Here is a 19,720-nt window from a genome sequence, read left to right on the forward strand (position 1 = left end):
TGATAAATCACAAGTATGATTACATGACGGCAAGTAAGTGGGAGGATTAGAAGCATCAAAAGACATGAAGGTTAAAGCTGTGTGTAGATAATTAAAGAGGCATTGGAGAAAGAATTCTAGTCTCAATACTGAATTGTTTGCTCCTCCAGGTTTCACTAGTGCTCGTTCAAATTGTGCTTCTGCAAACAACTGCAGAAGTCTTCCATCCAAGGGATCCCTCGCCTTGTGCCTCCTGTGGACACAGCCCATGAAGAAGCCATCCTGAACTGCACTCACATTCTCAGGAAGGTCTGAAACCTGTGGGGAGCTGTGTCTGGGCTTGCTGGCATTCCAGCTGTCCTGGCTCCACGCTGCCAGCTGGAGAGTGTGCGTGCAGGTGTGGGGGAAGGATTTTGTAGCACAGGAGAAGGGAAAGAGGTTGAGCTGACCTGGGTGACCTGTGTGAGAACAAAGTACCCTGTAGGTGGAGAGAGGCTGACCTTGTAAAGCCCTGCTCAGTGCCCTGAGCTCCTTGTTCTTCTTCCTTTCACCTTTGCCCATGCACCAATGAGAGTGTCTTTCTGGGACTTTAGAAGCTGTGGGTTTACAGCAAAACTTTGCCTCTTGGGTAGTGGCTTAAGCACTGTGAAAGCTAAATCTGAAAACAAGAACCACGACTAAGCAGGTATGAAATTGCTTACAAGACTTTTTTTTTATGACTAAAAACACTGTCAGCAGAGTTCTGTTTTGAATTAATTGCTTTTCTTATCCCTTATTGTTTTATGACAGCTGAAATTGCCTGACTGGATGCCAACACATGTGAACAACTAAATGGTTCTTGCATCTTATTTTATTTTATGGTCTGACCTCTGTTTTGAAATAAACTTCCTACTCAACAAATTAAGTTCCCTTGATTTTCTGATGACATATATATGTGGATTTTGAGAACGAGAAGTGAGTGTGGCAGGAAATTCAGAAGTCACGAAAGGGAAAGAGGGAAAGTTTTATGGTTATTTTTTCTCCCTTCTATAATACAGACCTACTGAAACTCCTTCCCAGTCCTGCCCTAGTTTGTCTGGGCATGTGGCTGTAGTCTAGGAGTTTATACAAAGCTCCGGGGTATCACTGGATAGTGCTCACATCCCCTCTTCTTCATGTACTCCTCACATTGCCATCTCAGATTCACATCCAGGTGGGACAGCTGGGGTGGTGGGATGCTCTTGAGGGGCCCATGGGCTTTGCCATCAGCTATGAGCCCACACAGAAACCATCTCTTGGTTTTGCACAGTACATCAAGCCTGGCATTCCTCCTGTGCCCTCAGCTCCCCACAGCTCTTGGTGTGGTGCTACCATGGCTGTCCACACTAGGGCTGAAGGTGTGGAAACCAATTTCTGAGGGTGACAGGGGTTAGATTCTGCATCTGAAATTACGTGTCCATGGTTTCCAGCAATGCTGTGTTAAGAGTAATTGCCCTTTGTTCTGAACTTTTCTGTCAAGTTGCCTCTTAGCTCTTATTACACAGAGAAAATTTCTCTTGTGTATATTCTCCCTTGAGTGCTTGCTGCTGGTTGGGTGGCTGATGCAAGGTTGCTCATGGTACAGAACTATCTGCTTTCAGTGTGCAGTTCAGGACATCAAATTAGTTTTACTGAAACTGCCAGAATGCACCAAGCCAGGGCCAGAGCAGGGCTCGCCAGCCTCCTGCTCTGAACACCAGACACATGCATCCTCACAGCTGGGTGTCTTGGCCTTTTGCGTTGGGTCCTAGTTCCTTACTCCTTTTATGTGCAATTGGCCATAGAGCTATTTCCTGACTTGGAAAAAGAGAAATTTGAGCAATCATATTTACTGCTCAGCATCTGCTAACCTCCCACAGACAGGAGGAGACCTCTCCTAGTACCTTTGTGCTGAACCGTGTTATAAATAGATAGATAAATTTCTGGCAAAAGGATTAAAAAAGAGGAGGTGCCTAACAAAGCATTTTCAGTGATACTAAGTAAAGGTAGGCCGGGATGCTGGAGTCTCACAGCTGTTCTGCAAGCTACTCTTAGCTGGTGCATATAAGTGTGCTCTGGGCAGGATCCAGTGAAGCCTCAGGGCTTTCCAATCGCTGAAGTTCTCACTTTAAGGACAAAAATGCCAGGCTGTGTTACTGCAAGCCGGGACATGGCCTCTGGCCTTCCACCTTCCCCTTCTGTGCCTGTTTGACCGGTCCCCTTCCCATTGTTTCTGACACAGGTGAGGAGGCTGAGTTAGGTTTTTTCCAGTTTAAGAAAAAGGGTGAATGTTTCTGAAAGGTTTAACCCTTTTGTTCAGCTGTTTGAGCCATTAAAATATGAAAATACTTCACCTGTGCCTGCTCTCAGTTCTGCAGCTGATCTTGTGAGACTCTGCCACTACTTCATCTCTGGAGCAGATAGGCAGCCAGATCCGGATAAGTTTTGCTCTGTTCTCCCTGCTTCAGAGTCGGAACGTTTTTACTACGGCTGTCTGGGAACAGCTTTTATTTCCCAAAATGATTTTGCCTTTACAGTAGAGGCAACTAGGGAAAAAACATTTCGTACCTCCCCGTCGGGGAATCGAACCCCGGTCTCCCGCGTGACAGGCGGGGATACTTACCACTATACTAACGAGGAACTGTACATTCATCGCTCCTCCAGTAGAGCTCATATTCTGTTTGTTCTCTCGCATTCTGGTGAGGGCCATTCATGCTGTTCGGTTCGTCCGCCCCCTTCTCTCGTAATGCACTGTGGGTTTTGTAGTTCTCACGCCTCTCCCCCGCCCTCTCCGCGGGGAGGGCGGCACTACACCTCCCAGGGGCCTCCCCTCCCCTCTCCGCGGCGGGCTCTGTGCTGCACGGGCTGGCACGGCAGGGCGGGCAGACGGTGCGCGAGCGATGGCGGACCCGAGCTCCTTCGCGTCCCCCGCGTGCTGCCTCACGCGGCACCTCCACCTGCGCTGCCGCGCGGACTTCGGCGCGCGGGTGCTGCGGGGCACGGCCGCCCTCACCGTGCGCGCGGAGCGCGAGGCGCTGCGCTGCCTGGTAACGGCGGGGGACGGGGGGCGGGGGGTGCGAGGGGACCCGCGGACCGTGAGGGGCGAGCCCGGAGCCCGTGCCCGTGCCGCCTTCCCTCTCCCCCGTCCTTCCCTCTCCCCCGTCCTTCCCTCTCCCCCGTCCTTCCCTCGGCCGTCGCCCCGGTCCTTCCCTTCCTTCCTTCCTTCCTTCCCTGCCGCCGCTTGGCCCTCCCCGGACCCGCCGCCCCTGGCTGCTGCTCGGCTGGAGGCTGACAGCGCCTCGCAGCCCCCGGTTCCCGCTTATCCCCGGGAGCCGGCGCGGTGCGCAAGGGAAGGGCAAGGCTGTCTCTTCCCTTTAAAGGGGCGAAGAGCATGCTGCCGAAAAGATGGGAATAAATCACTGGAAATCTACATTTAGGGCTTTTTCGCCTGTGTGTTTCGTTATGCCAGCTGCTTTCTCTGTTACCTCTGCATATAGGCATGTGAACCTCTTAAACTTCGCATTATATTCGAAGTTCTGGGCTTTCTGGGTTCTGGGCTTTGCTCATGCTGACTCCATAAAATTCTTTTGTGGCTGGCGCTTATTTTTTTAGGGAAAAAGGCCAGTCCTATTAGTAACAAAGAGTAACGCCTCGTTCGTGCTAAAAATGAGTGCTGCACTATTTAATTCACCTTCCATCGCATGAAGGTCTGGATTTCCAGTGGCGTGTTCCAGGACTGAAGTCTTAGCAGGGGCTTTTATACCGTTCTCCTCACTTCATAGCAGTACTGTGGAGTGGTTACCTGTGTAGTTTTTCTTGATAAACTCACTTCTATGGTCAGAAGTTGGTTTTCTTCCTCTTTTCTCTCCAGCTTTCCCAGTTCAGTGCTGCTCTCTTAAAATGCTGGTTCCTGGTGGTCAACACAGTTAGTCAGCTTTTCTGGTTTTACTTAGAAAATACTTTTTCCTTCATAGGGACTTGTGTTTAAGATTTCATAGTGCTGCATTTATTATTTTACACTATTTAACTGGTATGCAATATGTTCTTTATCACAGGTCCTGGATACAAAAGACGTACAGGTATTTAAAGTGACTGTAAATGGACAGGATGCACAATTTGCTTTTGGAGAAAAGCACAGTTTCAAGGGGACCCCTCTAGAAATCACGTTTCCAAATGAACTAAGAAGGTACATACTTTTGCCTGCTCCTCTAGGTGGTTTTGAAAATGCACTGTATAAGCTGCTTGTCTGCCTGTAGGGTTGCTGAGTAAAGCTTGCAAAGAGACTTATAAATTAGAATGAGGGTATTGCATTCGTTTGGTATGATCTTGTAGATCAATGTCACTCCAAAACTTCGGGAGTGCTTGTACCTGTCCCCAGACCTTATATCACGTCCAAAATTACTAAACTGAGTAGCAAAATGATGTGAAATGTATCACAATTTTCCCAGTGCTTCTCATCAGTAATACTGTTTCTGCTTTAACGGCCTGGTTCAGAATTGTTATACTGTGGAGCACAAGGAGCAGCAGCCCCTGTCGGGTCTCCTTTTATACAAGGGCTGGTTCTGCATTTTTGTAGAACCTCAGGTTACCACTATGATTAGATAGGAGCATGTTTTCAAATAATCAAAGTTTTATTTTGTTGGCTATGCTAAGTCCAAGTCCCTGAAACCTGGAACTTGAGTTTTGGCAGCATGATGGAGAGTGAACTAACCGTGGTCTACCTCTTAAGGTGCATGAATTAAAAAGCTGTTGCCAAATTACAATATGTTTTTTGGCAGTTTGCTTTGTATGTTGTAACTCGGTGGTATCTCAGTCCTCCATGGTGCCAAAACTGAAAGCTGTGATTGTATGAGGAAGTTCCCTTTTTTGAATACACTTGAATATCAAGTTGCTTCTTACTTATTATTGTGTGGTTTTTATGACTCGTTGCTACTTCTAAAAACTCTTTCAGTTTAGTCTGGTTTCCAAATTTTTTTTCTTTTTATTGTTGTACTGTGGATTAGTGCAGTTAAGAAATACAAATAATGAGGAAGAGAAGGAAATGTCATTAAATAGTTGTCCCTTCTGGAGAAACACTTCTGGTCTCTTATGAAATTGAACATTAAGTACTTGAAATAATTGAAAATTAAGTACTTGAGCAAACAGGCCACATCAGAAATATAGGCCTGTTTCTTTTATTTGACTTTCAGCTGTCTCTTTTTTTTTTTTTTTTAAAGTGCTAAATTTCCTGGTAAGAAAAAAAAAAGAGGGAGGTGTGAGGTGTGACCATAGGAATTCACAATCTAGTGTGAGACGTAGTCCCCCATGTAACTATCAATAAAACAGCAATAGGAAAGGGTGAGAGTTACAACTGGAAGTCTGATTGTTCAGAAAGCAAAGTGCCTTATGGTAATGACAGTTATTTTCTCTTTTCTTGTCTAATATGTACTTTGGAATACTGGTTATTAACCAGATTAGTATACCTGGTCAGCTTATCTAGTGTGCAGCTCCTCTGATTAGCTGAAGTTTGTTCTGATTTATGGCTGGATTGTTTATTCCAAGAGTTGCATGTATAATCTGGAACTTTCTGAGAACAGAAGCAAGTACTTCCATGTACTTTGGGCGTCAGTGATGGTTAAGATACATTTTTAATAAATAAGAGTATGAAAGTGTCAGGTTGGTGTGTGTTCTCTCATTAGCAAACTGATACCTGTCTTACACATAACTGTTAGTTTTTACTTGACACCAGTTCTGAAACCCTGAATAAAATCTGAAACTGTTTCTTTTTCTTGTTAACCCCTACTGTTCATAGGAATTGATTCTGTAATTTCTGATAATTTTCAGGGTGTTATTTTCTTCTTAAGGATAATACTTACAGAACATTAATGTCAGACACAAAAGTCTAAATTTTTTTATGTACAGGATACTTTTTCTATGTTAGTAAATCATATATCTTCTTATGCAGGGTTTTGCACTTTTTTCTTTGTGTATTGCAGAGGGTTTTTTACACTTACATGTACAAGGTTACTTAGCTGTGACAAAACTATATACATGTAGCTGGCCCAAATAGTTTAAAGAAAAGGTCTGTGCTCTCCTTGAAGAGAAAAAGTTTCTGGTTCATAAGGACAATAATAAAAGTGCCTTGGGATGTAAAAAAATGAAATCAGCTAGCCATTTTTAATACCATAATTGAAAGGGAATTATTGCTTTTTAATATGATACTTGTTCTCATTTTTAATGCTTTTGAGACGGTGCTGCAGACCTGTTTTTCAGACATCTTTGCAGAGGAATTTCAGTGTGATCAGGATTTGTGTCAAAACAGTCTGACTGTGTTCTTTATTATACAGGGGACAAGAAGCAATTGTTGAAATCTCTTTTGAAAGCTCTCCACAGTCTTCAGCTCTCCAGTGGTTTACTCCAGAGCAAACTTCTGGAAAGAAACACCCATTTCTCTTCAGCCAGTGCCAGGTTGAGTTCATTTTTTCCAAACTTCTTGACATACCACTGTAATTTCCCTTGGTTTCTAAAGAACTGGAGAGAAAGGTTGGAAAAGGGAAGAGCAGTAGCCTGTAACTCCTAGCTGTGTGTCAAAGGTCCTAAATGAAAACACTTAAAGTCAGGATGTTGTTAAGATTTTATTATATGTTTACAGTTTGGTAATTCTGGGACTGCTTTACCCACTCCAGTATCCTTGTTAAAGAACAAATGGTTCTTTACAAGCAATACTTGTGTCTATTAATCTGCCTTACCTAGTATTATTCCTTTTACAGAGGCCTGTAAGCTCTCAGTGATAGAAGTACTGGATTATAGATAATGAATTCTCTGGAGGAGCTGTATGGACTTGCGCTATGGTGTATTAATTGATTTATTTCTAGTCCTCTGCATTAGAAAGACACTTTTGTTTTATCTTCTTTTCCTTTCTCCCTCTCTAGGCTATCCACTGCAGAGCCATTTTTCCATGCCAAGACACGCCTGCTGTGAAACTAACCTACTATGCAGAGGTAGATGAACCTAAGTCATGTGTCTTAACTCAAGACAACTGCTACAATGGGTGAATTTATATTGGGCAGGGTTTTTGGTAGCTGCCAGCATGTGGCCTGATATAAAACCAGAATATTGACCTTCACCTTAATATGAGAGGAAAGAACTCATCTTCCCTGTGGCAGTTCTCTAACTTTACCATTTCCTTTTTGTATATGTCAATTCTTTTTTCATTGTTATGTATCTATTTGCAAAAGGACGTAAAAATGCAGTAGTAAGAAAGAAAGATGCTCTAAAAACAGGAAAAGCTGGCAGTAAGACAGCAAAGAGTGCTGTGAAGTAAAAAACATTTGAAAAGGCTCTCATGTATGCCTTAAGTAATATATTCTGCTTTATAGCTAGGGGATATTTGCAGTCCTGTGTGGTGGTGTTCACAGGGGTCCCAGGAAGAGCAAAGAGACAAGAATGTTGACTCCATGTTTCAGAAGGCTTGATTTATTATTTTATGATATATATTATATTAAAACTCTACTAAAAGAATAGAAGAAAGGATTTCATCAGAAGGCTTGCAAGGAATAGAAAAAGAATGGAATGATAATAAAATCTTGTGACTGACCGAGACAGTCTGAGACAGCTGGACTGTGATTGGCCATTTATTAAAAACAACCACATGAGACCAATCAAAGATGCACCTGTTGCATTCCACAGCAGCAGATAATCATTGTTTACATTTTGTTTCTGAGGCCTCTCAGCGTCTCATAAGAAAAAATCCTAAGGAAAGGATTTTTCATAAAATGTGTCTCTGACAGTCCTGGTGTAAACAGTTTTAAGGAAGCACAAAGGATAGATGTGCACTGTGACATTACAATTCAGTTGTCTGAAGCAAATGAGCCTTTTAACTTCTGTTGGAGGTACTCCTCTGATTAATTCAATATTGCCTGTCTTCATGATAACATTTTCCATATGCCTTGTGTTCTACTTGACAGAGATGACCTAACAACAGAACAGATCTGGGCTGCTCTTTGCTATCAACTGCTTGTAGTGTGGGGTGTAACGCTGAGTGCCAGCTGCATTGTTTATGTGCCTTGAACTCCTGCCTTGACAGGAGTCTGCTAAGGAAGGCAGGAGCCTCCCCTGAAATGGAGAATGTAAACCCTCCCCACCCCTCTGAATTGCTATAAATTTTAAATTAAGGGGCTCTCAGGCAAAAAAATATGGGAGCAGGAAATAACACTTCTTTAATAGGGAAAGGAAAAAAATAAAGGATAAAATAAACAATGCAATACACTAAAAGAACACTGACAGAGTCAGAACCCAACCTGACACCCTGTTAGTCAGGATGTTGGTAACAGTCAAATTGGAATTGTGGCTGCATTCCTCCTGAAGTGTCAGGTGTGGTTCTGTTGGAGCAGGGATCCTGTAGAAAAGGGTGTATTCTTCCTCCGAAGATCCAGTGGAAGAAAAGGCAGCTGCTGTTCCTCTGGGAAATCCAGTGGAGAATCTGTGCTGGTGTCTCAGAACCTCTGGATTATATCTGGGTAGCAATGCTTGGCTCCTCCCTCTGGGCGGAGCATCTCACAATGGGATGTTATAGCTCTTATCAGTCATGCAGTGACATCCAATAGTCTGTTATCAGCAGGTGTCCCCTCCCGAGGGAGGAGTGATTGTGGTCACTCAGAGAGAGAGATAAGGCAAACTGCCCACTTGACAAAAGACAACTGCCATACAGATGGTAATAGAATACATCTTGCCTTGCAATCTGGAGCAATATGCTTGGGTGCCCTTTCAGATTTCCGTCCCGAAGGAGCTGGTGGCTCTGATGAGCGCCAACCGCGACGGGGAGGCGCCCGACCCGGAGGACAGCACGCACAAGGTTTACCGCTTCAGCCAGAACGTAAGTGCTCCATGCTGGGAAAGGGCTGCACGAGGTCTTACTGCTGACCTGTGCAGCTCACAGGTGCCTCAGGTAGGGTTTTGAGCTCATGGATAAATCAATCATGTGACTCCCATGGGTTTTTGCCACTCCAGAAATCGGAGGCATTATGGAACTCCAGCTCTGAGAAGACAACCAGTAAGTGCTGGTGCTGTTTACTGGTCTTTTTTGGCATTCCCAGAAAAGCCAAATTCGAGTTTTGAAAATGTTTCAATACTCAAAACTAGTTCTGTCACAGCCCTTTCTGTCTGTACTGATTTTTAGAAAATAGTGCAGATGCAAATAATATGTGAGGAAGTTTTGGAAAACAGACCCTGCAAATTTTAAGCTCATCAAGATCTAAGCAGTGAAACTCAGCATCAGAACCAAATTTTAGCTTGAAGTTAGGCAAATTCTAACAACAACTTTAAAAAAATTTTTTTGAATGTGAAAACTTTGGTTTCTACGGAAAGAAAGCGTCTCCAGCCAATCAAAGATTACTGTTCTCTGGAAGTTTTAGTAAATGGTGCAGCTAGTTTAACGATTCCACTGCTCATAAAGCAGCAGTCATGATTTACTCTTCTGGCATTTTTGTTCTCACAGTTTTTTGGGTTACGGTTCTGGTGTTTATGAGCTCTTCTGGTGAGCCCAGTTCATTTTGCTGGACAAGCAGATAAAATTAACATAAGATCTGGGCTGTTGACACTGAATAACTGCAAGGAGGAATGGTATGATGTGGAGGGGGTCAGAGTATGAAATGGTATGAAATGGAGAAGAGGAGGGGGTCAGAGTACTCTGAGCTGCAGCAGCTGTCGGGTTTGATTTGGCTGCTACATGAAACCTGAGAGAGGGGAAAAAAAGAGTTCCCTTATCTGTGAGTTCATCAGTAGACAGTGTCCTGCCCTCTCTGTGGAGCCAAAACATTTGCCACTCTCAGTCGAGTACAGAAGACTTCTGTGTTTGTGTAATCCAGAGATGAATGTTATCTAGGAATACACTGTTGATAAGCATGATAGACCTATACAAGAAATAACATTTAGTGTAATTGAAATTATGCTACACTTTCTGAAACAGAAACCATTACTTTTTTTTAAAAAAACTTGCTTTTCTTAAAAAAACCCCCACATTAAGCACAAAATACATAAATGAAAGAAGACATGAAAAAGGACACACACATCGCCTGACGCTGACAGTGATTTGTTAGAAGAGGTGTCTGTTTCCTCAGATGAAAAAGGCATCAAGCTCTTGGATATGTATGTGTGCTGAGCCTTACCTAAAACTACTTTCTCTGCTCCTGCATAGCCAGGCTGGAAAGAAGAATAGTTGAGAGCAACCTCTGTAAAAACAGGTTTACAACCCAACAGTCATTGACATTTCAAAATGTCAAATTAGTAAGTTGGACGTCAAAATGTGGAGGTGTACTAATAGTTTTTTCTTAACTCATCTATAACATAAGTCAAGGGACTTTGTTCTTTTCAATAATATGTTCTGTGGGTTAATAGGTAAAATTAAACACAGATGATGATATGGGTATTTTGATAAACAATATTTAAACGGTTTGTGGATTATAGTAGAATAAAATTTTCTGAAATTGTGTCTCCAGCTAATTATGATTTAAAGTCTTACTTATTTAACATTGTTTAAATTCAGATGAAGTGAAACTTTTACAGGGGTGGCTGTATGATCCTCTTTTCTTTCCAGAGCACTTGGAGAAAGCAGTTCTCTATAAAGATACTTCAGTTAGGAGTTTTTTCATTGAAATAAAAAATATTTAGAGTTTTTTTAATTCCAAACATGGAAATCAAATACATACATTTTGATTTTTTTCCTGAATCTTTTGTCTTTAATGTATTTATATCCATAAATATTCTTGTTTACTTCATTAAAGCTCTTCTTGCATCCTTCTGTGTGATAAAACTGCCCTTTATCTGAGCAGTATCTCTTAACTTCTCCTTCCATAAAATGTAATGGAACTGAAATGAATATGGAAAACTGACTTGCTTTTGAAGAGAATCCAAACCAGCAGGAATTTTGTATGCAGATTTTTTCAAACAGAGATGATACTTACAGTTTTGTGGGTTTTGCCTGAAACACCTATGAAGCAAGTACATCCTGTAGATAAAGGAGTATCATTCAGGAAGAAAGAACAATGTTTTTGAAAAGACAGTGCCTGCCTTTAAGGCAGGAAACTCTGGAGGAAAACTTCTTTATTTATATACTTTTGTTCTTCTTCTGATGTCTGATAACTGACATTACAAATAAGATTTCTTTATTTTTCCTATGTTCTCCACTAGGTTCCCATACCTTGCTACTTGTTTGCTTTAGTGGTTGGAGCCTTAGAAAGTAGGTGAGTGAATCTGTACTATGTATAAATATTAATAACAACAATAAATTTTTGAGCTTTTTAAAAAATTGTTTCTTGGTCTTATTTCTAAATTTAAAGGGTCTTATAGATTCAGTTAACCTGTTTATTTGTATCAAAGTGCACGTATGTTGATTTGCTCTTGGATAATTTTTTTACTTGTGCTGTAAATTAGAGAAACAGCATAAAGAGTTGGGACCTGAAAAAGCCCTTAGTGGTTAAAATTTAGCACAGGGACTAGATGTTTTTTCCTAGTTAACAGATAAGCCTTGTCTGTTAACAGATAAACCTTTTCTGTCAAAGGCAGAAAAGTATTGTTTCAGCCTCATTTCTCATTGGCAAAAGGTTGTGTTAATCTAGGCCACAATAATGTTTTTATATTAGGGCTTGATAGTGTTTAAAAATCCGTAAGTGGTTTTCCTGTTCCTTTGTGCTGAATAATGCAGGCGTGTTGTTTGTTTTGTTTTCTAAGCCTTTGCTTCAGCAATGGAGAGAAAAAGCAGACAAAGATTCTCTAATGAGTTTCCTCTGCAATGTGGGTTACTCAAGAGCACAGTTACACATATGCTGTCTGTATTAGTTTCCCATAGAATTACTTCTGGTTCGTACTTTTTTTACTTTCAACAGAAAGATTGGCCCAAGGACACTGGTGTGGGCTGAAAAGGAACTAGTGGATAAATCAGCCTATGAATTTTCTGAGGTGAGTAATTAACTACAACAAAAAACAGTGTTGTAAGATAACTATTTCACATAGTATTGGAAAAGAAACAGACTACAGTTCACTGTTTTGGTCATCTTTAATTCTCCTTTCTCTTCCTCCCATCCCACAAAATGCTATTATTCTATTGCAGTACAAACTTAGTACTGAAAATACATATTGATACAGTCCCATACTTGTTTTACATGTGGGACTTGTCAAGGTGAAAGAGAATGAAAAATGGGATCAATAGCTTATTATTTGTTCAGTGTTTGTAGTCAAAAATCATCTTAGAAACTAATGTGAGTTCTTTTTTCAGGCTGAAGCTATGCTGAAAACAGCAGAAGATTTGGCAGGACCTTATGTGTGGGGACAGTATGATTTGTTAGTCTTACCACCTTCTTTTCCTTATGGTGGTATGGAGAATCCTTGTCTTACTTTTGTAACTCCAACACTACTGGTGAGTACAGCAGCGATAAAAGTCACCTCTTCCTTAGGGATTGCATTATCAATTAGGAGATGGATATTAATGCACAAATTGGATTAGTCTTCTTCCTAGAAAGACCTGTAAATGTTCCTGCCTCCTTTGGAGTTAGGGATCATACAAGAAATTGCATGAAGTGATCTATTTTGAGGCCGACTTAAACCTAACAACTAACTTGTCTTTCCCTCTTCTTTTTAGGCAGGTGATCGATCTCTATCAAACGTAAGTCAAAAATATTCACCTCTTCAAGTAGAACACAACTTGAAGATGTATTTGAATTCCTTTAGTATAAATACCTGAAAACTTGATCTCTTTTCATTGGGGAAATTAAAAGTTAAGGCACTAAGTCACGAACTCTTACAAAAGTGAGTGTTAATTTTCAGTAAACTCTGTAAAGTATCTATTTTGTATAACCAGCAGATGGAAGTGTCATGAGAGCCTGTATACACAGGGGGCTGACTGAGGTTAGCTGCTCCATAACTCTTTTCCTGCCCCGTTAAACCACAATATCTACGTACAGATATGTTTAAAAATCTCAACTGAATCAGCCTCATCAAAATCGTTAGGCGATAACTTCTTCCTCTGTGTCTTTTTTTTCTGCAAAGTTGAATACTCTGAATGCAATTTTATTGCCTGTCTTTTTACTAGACTGATGTACTGCTAAACTTAAAAAAAAAGATTGTCTTAAACAAAGAATACTGAAATATTTGACATGGATACTTTTTAATGTATCATGCGTCATTAGCTTTCCCACTGTAGAAGTTGCTTAGGTGAGAAAGCAATACTAGTCCATCACTTGGTATTCTGTATTCTGAAATGTGATTTCATGAACAACTTACCTACACCAAGCTGTTGATCAGTATGGCTCTGTGGCTTGCAGGCTGGATGTTGAAAATTGTTTCTGTCAGCTAGGGTAGCATTGGTCCTCTGCTTAAAATTCATATGGATAGGTCTACAGAACTGTGAATGCTAACTGACTTTGTGAACATAACATAGCAAATGAGATCCCATCAACATTTTGTTCTTTCTATTGGGATCTGGTGTTTTTTCCCAGAGGAGTCTAAAATGGTGGATCTGGTTTTGTGTTTTAGGTTATTGCGCATGAAATCTCTCATAGCTGGACAGGAAACTTGGTAACCAACAAAACATGGGAGCATTTTTGGTGGGTATGATTTCAATGCAATGCAAATCATATTTTAAATTTAATCTGTAAAGAGACTAGTTAAATTGATTTTACCATCCTACCAGTGCTGAGTTCATCAGTGTCTTTGCAGGCTGAATGAGGGTCATACTGTGTACCTGGAGCGCAGGATCGGTGGCCGGTTGTTTGGTGAGCAGTTCAGGCACTTTCAGGCCCTGGGAGGTTGGCGAGAATTGCAGAACACGGTAAATACTTTTCAAGTCATCATACGTGTTTCCCACAAATAAAATTTTTCTTCTCAGCTTTCCTAATGCTTTCTTATTAGAGGATGAACAACTTTGATTCCAAGGTGTTTGATTGCTACCCAAGGGAATAGCTTCATATACTCAGATTAGATAAAGCTTTTTGAATTGTTTTAAGCTTTTCTGTAAGGATAAACATCTTTCCAGCCTCTTCTGGTTGTTCTGGGTGTGACTAAATTGCACTATTACCTGTTCACATACTGGTAAGCAGCTGAATGTTAATCAAAATTATCCTCAGCCATGACCATCAGAATTTCCAGTGCCTCATGCAAACAACTGATTTCTTACTGTCTAAGAGAGTTGTTTAGTTTTGTGTTTTGTTTTTAGTTTTCACATTTCTAGTCTGTGATATCTTACTAGTTCCCTGAGCAGCCTGAAATTTGTTCTACCTATATCCAGAGCTGAAGTTTTTCTGGCACTTCTCCTTCTGTCAACAGAGGTTTTAAATTCAAAGGCTTAATGATAGTTCAAATCAAAGTAGTTCAAATAGTTGGTTAATAAGGGGATAAATATAGCCAGACTAATAGGTGCTCATGGTTATGACAGACATGATAGTAATTAACTGCTTTAAGACAGCTGAAGCACAGGGTGGTTGATTCTAAATTTTAGTAATTTAAGGTTTGTTAAGATTCAGAACTTTGGAAAAAGAAGGAGAATGCTTTGAAATGAAGCTGTCTCAGTTTTGGATGGTTTATACCTTTATAAATACAATTAGTACAGATCTGCAGGAGTGCCAGTTTTCCTAGATTGATTTGTGTTCTTGTGTCTTTGACACAGATAAATACTCTTGGAGATAAAAATCCTGTAACTAATCTCGTCATTAATCTGGATGAAGTAGATCCTGATGTTGCCTATTCATCTGTGCCATATGAGAAAGGCTTTGCTTTACTTTTTTACCTTGAACAGCTCCTTGGAGGACCAGGTAAGCATTAGTCAGATTTTATATGTTTTTGTTTTCCACCTTAATTTCAAACACTAAAACGTTTTCTTTTTTGTTAGATGTCTTCATTGGCTTCTTGAAGGCTTATGTTCAGACGTTTGCTTATAAGAGCATCATAACAGAGGACTGGAAGAAGTTCTTGTACTCCTACTTCAAAGATAAGGTTGGGTAATACTTAAAACTGATTGCTTGAAACCTTTTAATTATGTGAAATTCACACTTAGGTCAGAACTCATTTAAACACCAGTTCTTTATATTTCTTTTCTTTATTTCAAGAACTTAATATGATGTAATCTGGGACCTTGTGAAGGTGGGTTTGCATTAAGATGCCTTTTATTTTGTTTTCTTTTTGTAGAGGGGAATGCTTTGTTTTGAAGTAATCTGTGTAGGATTCTTTGGGTAATTGGAGGAGTGTTATCAAAACAAATAAAAAGATTGAAACTAGATTTCATTTTAAAACTCACACTCAAAAAAACCCCTTAAAATCAGATATAAAATTTAATAAGGTTTTATGTTGCTTTGTAGGTAGATATTCTTGATAAAGTTGACTGGAACTCGTGGTTTCATGCTCCAGGAATGCCACCAGTCAAGCCTACGTAAGCTGCACTCTTCTGTAGTTCATCTTTTCCTTCTCCAGATTGCATGGGATTTTCCTAAAAGTCATGAAGCAGTTTGTAAACAGGGTGAAAATCTTATGTTTTATTGGAAAATGCCCTAGTACTATGTAGGTGTATATAGCAGTAAAAATAGTCACTGTTAATGTTTTCAGTCTTTTATTCTGTGGTTATTTCATTACGTGAACCTTTGTTTTTAATATTTGACAGGTATGATACGACACTATCAAATGCTTGCATTGCCTTGAGCCAAAGATGGATCCAAGTGAGTGGTTAAAGAATGCTGAAGTGTCTCTATTTTGAAAAGCTAGTATTTTTTGTTATACAAAGTGAGCCATTCTCTTCTAAAATCTCATTTGTTGAGAGTGTGTGTATTTATAGTCACAGTATGGCTGCCAGGGATTTTGCATTTCCCAGACTAGATGTTCAATGTAGAGTCGGGGATTAGCTGTGACTTCTGTCTGTGAAGTGCCGTCCATATTTTAACAGGGCACAGAGCCAACTTCTTGTTATACATATGTAGTAACCAAATGGAAAATACTCTTTAAACCTTGATATTATGGCTTGATTTAAAAACAAATGCCAGGGTACCTCTACATTACTGATTATATTGTATTAGCAGTTGTTCCTCTATGGTATACTGGAGTTAGTATGTATTTCCCATCAAAAACTGGTACATAAAGTATATTAATTAATACCACATAATTGTCTCCTAGTTTGAAGCATAAAAGTCATACAACTAATAGAGAATTCAGCATACCCTGCTTTTGTTACCTCTGTAGCTTTTCACTGTACTTGCATCCTATCTTTTAACTTTCTTTTTCTGAATGTTACTTTTTATAAAAAAGTATTTGATTTTTCACTTAACTAACAGAAAGACAGTGGGGATAAAAAGATCAGTGGAGAGAAATAAGTGAAAAATATAAACATCAGAGAGCAGCTGAAGTCCCTCCCTTCCCCTTATTGCACAGATACAAATCAGTATCTTCTTTAAGTGAAATGGCACAACAGTGTGGACATCAAAACAGAAAATTACACCTGATTGTATTTTGAAATACCTATTAAAAATTAAGTACCTGTTCTCTTTTAGGCAAAAGAAAGTGATTTGGGCTCATTCAGCTCAGCAGACCTGAAGGAAATGTCATCTCATCAGTTAATTGAGTTCCTGGCACTGTTGCTTCTGGAGGTAAATGCACACCTGGGATGACTTGATTCTGGTATCACAAGAGCAGACATAGAAGCTCTAACGTGCTTTGAAATTAAGCTACTCTTTTTCTTTTAGGTTTTGCTAAATTAATCTGCTCTCACCATGCATAGTTATTGAAAACTTCAGCCTTGCCTTTCTTATTATGTCTGGCTCTTCAGCTACTGAACAGCACACAAAGTGTTTTGGATTGAAAGCTAAAACCAAAACCATGAGGTGTTTGAATTGGTCTGTATCAAATGTTATAGCAAATAAGCTATAAATAAAATTGAACAAAAATACTTTGTCTTGAATGTTTCAAAAGTACAGAATGTGGGAATTAACTAATATTTATTCCTTGCCCCTTTCCATACACTGGAAAGATAAAAGGAACAAATAGAATATTTATCATGGTAGGACTTGAGTTTCTTTGTAGCACCAATCATCCTGAATTACTCTGTTTATTATTGAAATGTCTGGCTTGAAGTCTTCCTCTGGCTTATTCTGACTGTGGAATTTCTTTTTCAGGAACCTCTTCCATTGTCACATGTCCAACGCATGCAGGAAGTATATAACTTCAATGCTATAAACAACTCTGAAATAAGATTCAGGTTTGTTCTAGTATGGGCACTTCTAAAATATTAAATGTTTTCATAAAACAAGTTGTCCTGCTTCACCTAAGACATCCTGGTTTAGAGAACTGGGACAGGGTTTGGGTTTGGGGTTTTGTTGTTGTGGTTTTGTAAAAGCATGTGCAGGCACCGTGCTTGGTATCCTGTTATTCATGAATTGGGCAAATACAGTCTTCTAGTAGAAGAACTCAGTGGACAGCAGATAAGCTGTTCTTTATTTTAATCTGGCATGCTAGCAAAGGAACTTGATGACCTGATAACAAAGGTTAAACATTTTGTATGGTTTCTACTTCTTGTAACATGATCAATTTCCTTTTAAAGCAAAATAATAGCTGGTTTCAATTTCATTTGGTTGGTTGGTTGTTTTATCCATTGGACAAATGGAACAAGTGCTGTACAGTTCAGTTCTGAGTGATGCAACTGGACACTATTGTAATATAAAAAATACATAGCTGCAGAAAATAATCCTCCATTTTGGAGGAACTTGGCTGCAATCTTTTCCTGTTGTACAAAAAAGCTGATGTATGTAATGTGCTAGTCAAACACTAAATATTTGATGTTGAGCTAGAATCTCATTCCCATGATGACACAGCAGTGCTCAAAGCATTTATGGGAACAGAACCGTTAGATAACCAACCACCACACTACCATAAATGAAATTATAAGTGCAACCTTTTTCTTCCACCTCCAGATGGCTGCGCCTCTGTATCAGGTCCAAGTGGGAAGCAGCTATTCCTCTGGCTTTAAAAATGGCAACAGATCAGGGCAGGATGAAGTTTACTCGACCATTGTTCAGGTAAAAGTAATCTCCAAATCACAGGAGCTCATGCTGTTGACATTTCTAGTATAACGGAATGAATAATGCTTGAAATTGTTGAAGTAGCATAACACAGAATTCTCTGTATACTGTGAACAAGATTATCTTCAGAGGCGCTTACCACTTGCTGACATTTTTTTGCAGAGAAAAGAGCTTAGTGCCAGGATGCACATTAAGGCAAGGCTTTTGAGGGAAAAGTAAAACCTTAGGAAAATCCCTGTTGTATTATTTTCCTGGATTTTTGTAATGGTGCCTCCCCCCACTCCTTCTTTTACAGGGACCTTTATGGTTTTGACAAGAGTCGGGATCTGGCTGTCAAGACATTTCTGGAGCATAGGGCCTCTATGCACCCTGTCACTTCAATGCTTGTGGGCAAAGACTTGAAGCTGGACCAGTGACAAGTGTACTTATTTCTTTGAGATTTTTGTGTTGCTGAAAGAAGAGACTGATTGCCCAAACTGTTGATATGCGTGCTTGATTATACCATAAAATGCTCTGCTGCTTTGGTACTTCTGTAACTTAAAATTAATTTTCCAAATCAAGTTCAGTACTGTTGCAGTAGATAGCACTGCCAGCAGACTCCAAGTACTCCCAGACTCTGACTGCAGGCTTCCCTTGCAGACTCTTGACTGCAGCAGGCCCCATCAGCAGCCCCTCACAGCAGGGCCAGCAAAAAAAACCCCAAAAAAAAAACAAAACAAAAAAACCAAAAAAAAACCAAAAAAAAAACCCAAAAAAAAAAAGGAAACAAACAAAAAAAACCTCTTCCTTTTCTGTCTCTCTCTGCCTCTCCCCCTTGACCAGCTAACCTACTCTTTTATAACATCCATCCTCATTGGACACAGCCATATCCCATTAAGGGCAAAGCAGCTCCTCCTCTTTGATAATTAGCACTGCTGGAATTCATCAGGGGCAAGGTTGCTTGCAGTCCATTCTCTTACACTTTCTATTTTGCATTTCCAACTAAATCAGCAAAATTGCAACATCTCTGGAATTGAGAGAATGTTTTGATTACAGGCAATTTTTAGAATACACAAAAACTGTTCTGAGATGTGGTCATTTGTCAGTGATAGAATTGAAGAACTTGGAAAATTAATTGGTGGATGGTATGGCTCTTTGTGCACAGCATTCTTTTCCATAGCACAGTGGTTGAAACTTCAAGTACCTAAAGAATAAAAAATAAATCTTTTCATTCCATACTTGTCTGTCTTGTCTGTGTATTGATCTGTACAAAAAGTTTTGATTTAATAGTTTTGTTTTATTTATTCTTCTTTGTTGTGGGAGAAATTTTTATTATGAGTCCAAGAGGACAATGAAGGCCAAAATGTTTTTTCAACCCACTATTTATTTTCAAAACTTATTATTGTAGGGGGAGCTAAAGCCCAAGTCTTTCCTTACCCAGTTTGAGTCTTTTAATATTTGGATTTTTTAACTGGTTCTGGGCACTACCCCTTGTGCTCATATAACAACTGGAGATTAGTTCAAAAACAATGGGAGAGCTCTTTCTGTTTTTCCTGTATTTGTTACAGCAGTTCCAGCCAGTGGTTTAGATGATGCTGTGGCAAATGCTGCCATCTCTAGGCTGAGTCTTCCAGCGAGTTTGATAAGAACAGTTTGCATAAATTAAATCTGTTGGCATAGGGATAACCCATATCAAGGAGTGACAAACAAAACCAGAAAGTGCTGGTTCAGGGGAGAAG

The 19,720-nt window shown here is 39.9% G+C and overlaps 1 protein-coding gene and 1 non-coding gene across 2 annotated transcripts; one reads left to right on the plus strand and one right to left on the minus strand.

Moving 5' to 3' along the window:
• Nucleotides 1-2,544: 2,544 nt before the first annotated feature.
• Nucleotides 2,545-2,616, minus strand: TRNAD-GUC (transfer RNA aspartic acid (anticodon GUC)). Its single transcript has one exon. It is a non-coding gene; the product is annotated as a tRNA-Asp (tRNA).
• Nucleotides 2,617-2,789: 173 nt separating this feature from the next.
• LTA4H (leukotriene A4 hydrolase) lies at nt 2,790-19,217 on the plus strand. The gene is made up of 19 exons (XM_054631620.2): nt 2,790-3,023; nt 4,032-4,162; nt 6,303-6,423; nt 6,888-6,956; nt 8,726-8,830; nt 11,143-11,195; nt 11,838-11,910; nt 12,227-12,367; nt 12,590-12,613; nt 13,483-13,553; nt 13,666-13,777; nt 14,612-14,756; nt 14,834-14,937; nt 15,300-15,370; nt 15,599-15,653; nt 16,479-16,574; nt 17,100-17,182; nt 17,895-17,999; nt 18,298-19,217. Exons 1-19 carry the CDS (start codon nt 2,877-2,879, stop codon nt 18,416-18,418), a joined length of 1,827 nt encoding a protein of 608 aa, XP_054487595.2. The 5' UTR covers nt 2,790-2,876; the 3' UTR covers nt 18,419-19,217.
• The last annotated feature ends 503 nt before the right edge of the window (nt 19,218-19,720 follow it).

Source organism: Agelaius phoeniceus, chromosome 5, assembly GCF_051311805.1.
Source record: "Agelaius phoeniceus isolate bAgePho1 chromosome 5, bAgePho1.hap1, whole genome shotgun sequence".
NCBI lineage: Eukaryota > Metazoa > Chordata > Aves > Passeriformes > Icteridae > Agelaius > Agelaius phoeniceus.

What these genes read in the sequence shown, in the direction of transcription:
- LTA4H (XM_054631620.2), top strand. Translation starts at nt 2,877, where the DNA reads ATGGCGGACCCGAGCTCCTTCGCGTCCCCCGCGTGCTGCCTCACGCGG. An exon ending in TTGTAACTCCAACACTACTG is followed by an intron (nt 12,368 to 12,589) that starts GTGAGTACAGCA and finishes TCTTCTTTTTAG; the next exon opens with GCAGGTGATCGATCTCTATC. An exon ending in ACTCCTACTTCAAAGATAAG is followed by an intron (nt 14,938 to 15,299) that starts GTTGGGTAATAC and finishes GTTGCTTTGTAG; the next exon opens with GTAGATATTCTTGATAAAGT.